This window comes from Lotus japonicus, chromosome 4, assembly GCF_012489685.1.
Source record: "Lotus japonicus ecotype B-129 chromosome 4, LjGifu_v1.2".
Taxonomy (NCBI): domain Eukaryota; kingdom Viridiplantae; phylum Streptophyta; class Magnoliopsida; order Fabales; family Fabaceae; genus Lotus; species Lotus japonicus.
Window position 1 is genome coordinate 69128933 of NC_080044.1, and position 9314 is coordinate 69138246.

The 9314-nt window shown below is 36.2% G+C and overlaps 1 protein-coding gene across 1 annotated transcript; it reads left to right on the forward strand.

The window, feature by feature from the left end:
• The first annotated feature begins 2547 nt into the window (after positions 1–2547).
• Positions 2548–9067, forward strand: LOC130711576 (ABC transporter B family member 11-like). The gene is made up of 13 exons (XM_057561254.1): positions 2548–2738; positions 2861–3185; positions 3520–3574; positions 3658–3833; positions 4055–4276; positions 4368–4606; positions 4805–5330; positions 5536–5809; positions 5908–6752; positions 7163–7429; positions 7541–7804; positions 8010–8303; positions 8451–9067. Exons 2-13 carry the CDS (start codon positions 2889–2891, stop codon positions 8802–8804), a joined length of 3813 nt encoding a protein of 1270 aa, XP_057417237.1. The 5' UTR covers positions 2548–2738; positions 2861–2888; the 3' UTR covers positions 8805–9067.
• Positions 9068–9314: the final 247 nt, after the last annotated feature.

Genomic DNA, 9314 nt, shown 5'->3' on the forward strand with positions numbered 1-9314 from the left:
ATGAAGCCACAAGTGCACTTGATGCCGAGTCTGAAAAAGTGGTTCAGGATGCACTTGACCGTGTTATGGTGGAGCGAACCACAATAGTTGTGGCTCACAGGTTATCCACTATTAAGGGTGCAGATTTAATTGCAGTGGTTAAGAATGGGGTCATAGCAGAGAAAGGAAAGCATGAAACATTACTCCAAAAGGGTGGTCACTATGCTTCTTTAGTAGCATTGCACACAAGTGCTTCTTCAAATTAGACCCCTTTCAATGATTAGTTAAATTTAAATGCCACTCTCTGGCTTACTCTCTCAAGGTTTTAGTTACATGTAATAAGTAGTGGTTTTCTTGAAGATGTTAGCTGTAACTGGTAATCACCGGATTGGTGAGACAACAGAGACAATGCTAAAGTGGTTGGAATTGGAGAGATGATAGTAAAAGAAAAGAGTAAATGTGAGGAGACATGATGATTATAAAATATTTTAGTGTGAAAAATTTATATTTTAAAGTAGATTGTCATTTTCTAAAGTAGAAGAATGACTCAGAAATCTGATCACTTTTTTAAGGAGATGAATGCACATTTTCAAAGTTTTAAAGATAGATGACATGTGATGATGACCACACCATGCTTCGGACATTCGGTGTAGTAATTGCTACGAAATTTCTCAATTGTAGAAATTAAGAGGGCTGATCAATCATGAAGGGCAAGAGGTCAATGTTATGAATTTTCAAATATGGAATAATATGGACCATAACACCCTCTTTCCCAAGAATAATGATCCGCCAACATGTAAGTGTGGCTTAAACCCTCTCCCATCATATTCATATATATAATTTTTTAGATAAATTATAGAGTTTAGCTTTTTTAATTTATATCCTCTTTAATTGATATTAATAGAATTTTACTAATTAATTATTACTAACATAACAAGCTTATTATTATTTTATAGGTAAATGTTAGTAGTTAATTGTTAGTAAATTAGTTCATTCGTCGGAGTTTGAACCCTGACCCTTCGCATTGCAAATTCCTTCATTTCTCTTAGCTTATCAAGTGAACCACCCTTTCCCCCCACAACCTTATACTTATTTTCTCTTTCTTGTTCTAGACGAGCTTCCGACATTCTCCGCAATAAAAATGAGAAAATGCAACATAACACTTTTGTAAGAACACATTTAAACTCATTATTTCGATTGATTTATTTTCTGAAAAGTATATGTATTTCTTAAAAGGTGAGAAAATGTATTAACTATTTAAAAAAATAAATCAATAACAATTAAATGTACGTATTTAAAAGATTATGTTGCTAGCTCCTAGTCTACCATTGGATATAACCAAATTTTCTTCACTTCATTCACATCAGGTGAGAAAATTAAGAACGCAGGGCCCACGTGAATTTGTCCTCTTCCCCTATTTTCTACTATTTTTTCTTAGTAGATAGGGGGGGAAGTGAAGTGGCCCTTCCTCTATTTCCACACAGACAATCTTCTAGAAGTAAATGTTTTTGATTTTTTTTGGTAAACAATATGAATTATATTAAAACGAAGCACAAGGGGTACTTCAACCCAATACAAATAGAAAGAGGAGAGGAGAAAAAATTAAAGTAGTAACTATACATAACAGCAGCAAAGATTAAAGAAACATGCTTCATTAAAACCTTACCAGGAAAAACCCCTGGAAAAATCCGGTGAAGGAAAAAGAGTACATGAATTTAGTAATCGATATGAAATCTCCAAGGAGGACTATAAAAAAAACACATAGATAAAATATCAAAATTCCTGCCGTCCTGCCTTCAAGCCATTGTAGCATTCAACAGATGATGCCTTCAATCCCTTCACAAAGTACACGTGCAGCGCAACCAAATGCTGCAAAATTAAATGGAACCCGCTATCTCACATAAACGACATTCCTATTACAATCCAATTCTGCCAACAAAGGAAAACTCCAGAGCCATCACCAACATGAATCCAAACCACATGAATTGCCACATGGGAATAGATCAAAACTAAATGTGGGATCACAGTGAAGAAGCAGTCCTGTCCCACAACTTCCAACGAGAACTAATAGCCCAAGGACCAACATATCATTATACCCCTGAAAAATTTCTCTTCCTTTACCAATATAGCAACCAGAAATCCTACAAGTCAAACTATAGCTTCAGCCCCATCTAGGCCAACAATACTTACATATCTGTAAGACAGCAAATAGGCTCATTATGCCACTCAAATGTTCCATGTAAGAAGTTGCTACATTTAGCCTCAACCATTCCCAAGATTTCATTCTGCTCAATTCAAAGACATCATCAGGAGTAAAACTACCTTCACGAATTGATGATATATGAAAGTGCTTTATTAACAGAATAAAACTTTCTTAATTAACCAAATAAATATTCTTTTGTCTTCTGAAAACTTTTTATTTTAGTAAAGTTATAATTTTACTACTACAGTTGACTACAAGTGAGTCAACCACAATTGAAAATTTAGTGCTGGGATGATGATGAAGTTATTCAAACACCACATAAATCAATTAGACGAATACTAGTAATATTGACTATGAATACGGTTGAGTGATTGACTCACGGGTCAAGAAATTTGTATGGATGCAATGCTAGTTCCACTTTCTACATAGAAATTATCTGACAAATGCTGCTGTATAGTACTGACTACATATATAAATCATTGAGAACTGAACAATTTCATTAACCTATTACATAAGTTGGAACAAAACTACTTTTGCATTTGGTAGTAGAAAGAAGGTTCATTTCTCTTTTTTCTCTCTGATATGCTTTTAATTTTACTTAACATGTTGCCATTTTATTGACTAGTTGATTCATGAAGCCATCTTCTTCTTCTTCACATTGGAATGCTTTTCTTGCAGCTGTTTGAGGAGTCTTGACTCCAAAGAAATGGCAGGGGATGGCAGTTTGAATAGAGAAACTGTGAGTCTTCAACCAGCTGTTGATCCTGATAGCAAGCAATCTTCAAAGAAGAGTGACACCAAAGATGAAATCACCAACACAGTGCCCTTGTACAAGCTCTTCTCATTTGCTGATCCTTTTGATCAATTATTGATGTTTCTGGGTACTTTTGGTGCTATTGGGAATGGAATCTCCATGCCCGTAATGACTTTGATATTTGGAAATATGATCAATGCATTTGGAAGCACCACAAACTCCAAAGAAGTTGTTGATGAAGTTTCCAAGGTAATTTCCTACTCTTCAGTAATCAATTTTTGTGAAATTTTAACCTCAAGAGGCAGGTTCTTCTGGTATAAAATGAATAGGCAAACCACTTAGTGCATGTTTGGAAATCATTCTACAATTGATTCTGAAGCCTAAAATGAATTCAGAGGAAAAACTTCTGTTAGTACTTAGTAGTAAGACTTCACACAAAATTGATTATGATGAAAGAGAAGCTGATTCAAACATATTATATTAGATTGAACCATGGCATTGACTACATCAATATTAGTTTGAACTGAATTTTTAGGACCTGAAATTCCTAGCTTAACACTTAATAAGGACTCATTGTGTTCAGGTGTCTCTGAAATTTGTATACTTAGGAGCCGGCACCTTCATTGCATCACTTTTGCGTAAGTATACAAGATTCTTGGTTTGTTCTTACTATCTAATCAATTGGTCTGGCTCATTAAGAACTCTGTTTGCTATGTACCAGAATCGACTTGCTGGATGATCAGTGGGGAGAGACAAGCTGCAAGAATTAGAGGCTTATACCTTCAAAATATTCTGAGACAAGATGTGAGCTTCTTTGATACAGAAACTAATACCGGAGAGGTTGTTGGAAGGATGTCAGGCGATACTGCTCTTATTCAAGAAGCCATAGGTGAGAAGGTATTACCTATCCACAAGTCCTAAATCACAACACTACAAGAAAAGCGCATGTTAAAATCTCAAAATTGTTGATAAAGCAATTTTACCAATGGCAAAAAAATCTGTCGGTATTGAGTCGTCGTAAGTCATTGGCTGGGGATAAAAAGTCGTCGGCAATTACTAGTGCTCTTGTAGTGTCACCATTTAAGATGATTTGGTGTAAATTTTTTTTTCCTTTTCAGGTTGGACAGTTCTTATCGCTAGTGGCAACTTTCATTGCGGGTTTTGTTGTAGCATTCACTAAGGGATGGCTTCTAACTCTTGTCATGCTATCAATTATTCCACTTATTGCCTTGTCAGGTGCTACAATGAGCAAGGTTATTTCAAAAGCATCATCCATTGGACAAGCAGCTTATTCTACAGCAGCAAATGTTGTAGAGCAGACATTAGGTTCTATACGAACTGTATGCACACTGGCAGAATGAACTCCTAGTCCTATATTTTTCATTTCTTCTGTTTCAGAATATATAAATCTCTTCCATTTTCTCAATGCAGGTGGCATCATTCACTGGTGAGAAGCAAGCTATAGCTAAATATAATCAATTCTTAACTAAAGCTTACAAGAGTTTAGTTCAAGAGGCACTAGCTTCTGGTGTGGGGTTTGGTGCAAACTATTTTGTGGGTATCTCCAGTTATGGATTGTCTGTATGGTTTGGTGGGAAGATGATAATAGAGAAAGGATATAACGGAGGAGAAGTCGTGACTGTAATTTTTTCTGTATTGATTGGATCCTCGTAAGTTGTTTGTTCCTTTTTTCTTTCTTGATATGAGCCCATAATATCTAAAATTATTTTATTCCCCTTATCCGAGGAATCTTAACTGATCCATATAGCCGATCTCACTTAGTGAGATAAGGCTCTTGTTGTATCCAACAAATCTTAAGACATGAACATGTTTTTTCTGGCTAACTATATTTCCATTTCCAATCTCAGGTCTCTAGGGCAGGCATCTCCAATATTGAGTGCTTTTGCTGCTGGACAAGCTGCAGCCTTTAAGATGTTTGAAACAATTAAAAGAAAGCCTGAAATTGATGCTTATGATGCTAACGGGAGGAAGCTTGATGACATTCATGGAGATATAGAACTCAGGGAGGTTTGTTTTAGTTATCCTACAAGACCAGATGAACTGATATTCAATGGATTTTCACTTTCGATACCAAGTGGTACTACTGCAGCTTTGGTAGGGCAAAGTGGGAGTGGGAAATCCACAGTAGTTAGTTTGATAGAGAGATTCTATGATCCACAGACCGGTGAAGTTCTTATAGATGGTGTCAATCTTAGAGAATTTCAACTGAAATGGATCAGACAGAAAATAGGCCTAGTCAGCCAGGAACCAGTTCTCTTTACTTGTAGCATTAAGGAAAATATTGCCTATGGAAAGGATGGTGCAACTGATGAAGAAATCAGAGCAGCAGCAGAACTTGCTAATGCTGCCAAATTCATTGATAAACTTCCTCAGGTGACCTCTAAAAATCTTAATTTAAATGTAGAGATTGCATTGTGAAATCTTTGCTTAAAAGTTCGAAATGTTATCTTCCTGAGTTCTGGATTAACTTTGTCAGCATGGTCTTATTGGACAAAAACAAGAAAAAACATATTTTATTCTCCTACTGAATCGTCTTTTTACCACAACAATATGAGACAATTATAAATTATGATCTTAGGGACTAGATACAATGGTTGGTGAACATGGAACTCAGCTATCTGGGGGTCAAAAGCAGAGAGTTGCAATAGCTAGAGCAATTCTGAAAGACCCAAGAATCCTACTTCTGGATGAAGCTACAAGTGCTCTTGATGCTGAATCGGAGAGAATTGTACAAGAAGCTTTGGACAGAATAATGATAAACCGAACAACTGTCATTGTAGCCCATCGTTTAAGCACTATAAGAAATGCTGATACCATTGCTGTTATTCATCAAGGAAAAATTGTTGAAAGAGGTAGACAAATGTTGTAACTTGTAATAGCAACCTAATTTCTCCAAAGGCATGAATTGTGTATATTCCTTATTGAATTCTTATGTTTTTCAATTGATCAGGTTCACATGCTGATCTCACCAAGGATCCTGATGGAGCCTACAGCCAGCTTATTAGACTGCAACAAATGAAGGGATCAGAACAGAATGTTGCAAATGATGCAGATAAGCCAAAAAGTATAGTGCTTGGTGGAAAACAATCAAGTCAAAGATCTTCTTCCTCAGCATCTATAAGCCAAAGATCATCTGGAGTTGGAAACAGTGGTCGTCACTCGTTCTCAGAACCTACAAGTGGAGGACCTAAAGCTCCTCCTTCAACAGTGTCTTCACCAAAAGTGCCTCTTTATCGCCTCGCTTATTTAAACAAGCCTGAAATTCCAGTCTTACTGCTAGGGACTATAACTGCAGTGGTGAATGGAGCATTATTACCTATTTTTGGTCTCTTACTTTCCAAAATGATAAGTATTTTCTATGAGCCAGCTGATGAACTTCGAAAAGATTCAAAAGTGTGGGCACTGGTGTTTGTTGCACTTGGTTTGGTGTCCTTCCTCATTATTCCATGTAGGTCCTACTTTTTTGGTGTTGCTGGCGGTAAGTTGATCAAAAGGGTCAGAAAAATGTGCTTTGAGAAAATAGTTCACATGGAAATAAGCTGGTTTGATGAAGCTGACCATTCAAGTGGAGCACTAGGAGCAAGGCTCTCTACTGATGCAGCTTCTGTTCGAGGTTTGGTTGGGGATGCACTTGGTTTGCTGGTTCAACACATTGCTACTGCAATAACTGGCTTGGTAATTGCTTTTGTAGCCTGCTGGCAACTTGCTCTTATAATCCTCGCTTTGGTGCCTCTGTTAGGATTAAATGGATATTTGCAACTGAAGTTCTTGCAAGGGTTCAGTGCAGATGCAAAGGTTTGTTCTTGACTACCATTAAACAACCAGCTAATATTGTGAATGAATGCTGTTTTCAACATGGGGTGAAGTAGAGTAATGAACTTAATAATAGGAAACAACAACAACAAAAGCTTTATTCACTAAGTGAGGTCGGTTATATTAATCACTTGATCCATATTCTTCCAGTTTTACGTCGGCAGCCGCAGACCTAACACTATCTTCCTCCTTTATCCGGGCTTAGAACTGGCTATTACCCAGTATAGGCAGAGTTAACCTTTAAAATATATCAATTTCTCTGAATTTTTTTTCACATCACACAAAGAAGAGATGAAAATTAATTGATGAGCATGAGCCAACATTATTGCAAGCTTGATGAGCATGAGCATTTTTCGATTTCACTATATATTATGATTCTTTTTTCCAAACAGAAATTGTATGAAGATGCGAGTCAAGTGGCAAATGATGCTGTTGGGAGTATAAGAACTGTTGCTTCTTTCTGTGCTGAAGAGAAGGTGATGAAATTATACCAGGAAAGATGTGAGGGACCAATTAAGACTGGCATAAGGCGAGGGATAATAAGTGGAATTAGTTTTGGGTTATCATTTTTGGTGTTGTATGCAGTTTATGCATGCAGTTTTTATGCTGGAGCTCGTCTTGTAGAGGATGGAAAATCAACATTCTCAGATGTTTTCCGAGTAAGTTACTCTATGTGTTTGTTCACCATTTCAGACATTGTACTAGTTTTCTAGTATTCACCATAAGGTTTCCAGTTTCTTCTAGCTTTGATTGTCTTTCTATATTTTCAGGTCTTTTTTGCTCTCAGCATGTCAGCTTTGGGAGTCTCTCAATATAGCTCCTTGGCTCCAGATTCTAATAATACAAAAGGTGCTGCTGCTTCAATATTTTCTATTCTTGATAGAAAGTCACAAATAGATGCTAGTGATGAATCTGGCATGACATTGGAAGAAGTCAATGGAGAAATTGTTTTAAACCATGTTAGTTTCAAGTATCCTACCAGACCTGATGTTCAAATATTCAAAGATCTTTGCTTGACCATTCACAGTGGCAAGGTAATTTTCTAATTTGTATTCTTTTCCTGGAGCCAATGTAAACATGGCCATATCTTTAATATGGATCAAGTAATCCACCATACAACCGACCTCACTTAGTGGGATAAGACTTTTGTTGTTTTTTGTATGTCTTTTCCTGTAGACTACTCTATATTGTTATTCATTAAGAAAGAACTAACTTCTTGATCATATTGATAAAAATCAGACTGTTGCACTGGTTGGAGAAAGTGGAAGTGGAAAATCAACAGTGATCTCACTACTACAAAGATTTTATGACCCGGACTCGGGAAACATTACACTGGATGGAAAAGAAATCCAAAGACTGCAAGTGAAATGGCTAAGACAGCAGATGGGCCTGGTAAGCCAAGAGCCAGTACTGTTTAATGAAACTATTAGAGCTAACATTGCATATGGAAAAGGAGGAGATGCAACAGAAGCAGAAATCATAGCTGCAGCAGAACTAGCAAATGCCCACAATTTCATTAGTGGTTTGCAGAAGGTAAATTGCAGTGTGCACTATCTACAAATTCTTGATTAAACACTAGTTTAACTAGTGTCCATCTTTAAACTTCTGAATTAGTTATTTAGACACCATATGATATGAATACAGGTCTAAATTCTTGAGATCATTGTACTATATATGCAGGGTTATGACACGATAGTCGGGGAGCGAGGAGTTCAATTATCTGGGGGACAGAAGCAGCGGGTGGCAATTGCGCGAGCTATTGTGAAGAATCCAAAGATATTATTACTAGATGAAGCCACCAGTGCACTTGATGCCGAGTCTGAAAAAGTGGTTCAGGATGCACTTGACCGTGTTATGGTAGACCGAACCACAATAGTAGTGGCTCATAGGTTATCTACTATTAAGGGTGCAGATTTAATTGCAGTGGTTAAGAATGGTGTTATAGCAGAGAAGGGAAAGCATGAAGCATTACTCCATCAGGGAGGTCAATATGCTTCCTTAGTAGCATTGCACACAAGTGCTTCTTCATCTTAGTACCACTTTCAGCTTGTTGGTACTTTTATCTAAGCAAAATCAGATGCACAGGATTTATGTCCTTAGTAATTTGGCAAGTTTAAATAGTAAATAGTAAATAGTAAATACCACTCTGAATGGCTTTATGTTTCACTTTTTCTCAAATGTTGTTACATATAATTCTCACTTGCAGTGACAGCTTCATAAATTATAAGTTGTGAGGCAACACATGTAAAATTATATAATTGAAAAATAATTTATTACTTTTTAAAATTTAATATATATATATATATATATATATATATATATATATCCTAATTGTGAGCTGCAAGTTTTTATGCTTCAAAATCACTTCATAATCTTTTGTGAAATGTTTTTTGCTTTAGAGTTAAATATGTTTTCCGTTCTTATAAAAGTAACACATTTTGATTTTAGTCCATATAAAAATTTTCTGTATTTTTAATTTTAAAAAATACAAAATCATGCAGAATTCATTCCTCGTTAGGTATGAAAGAGTGATTAAAATAACGT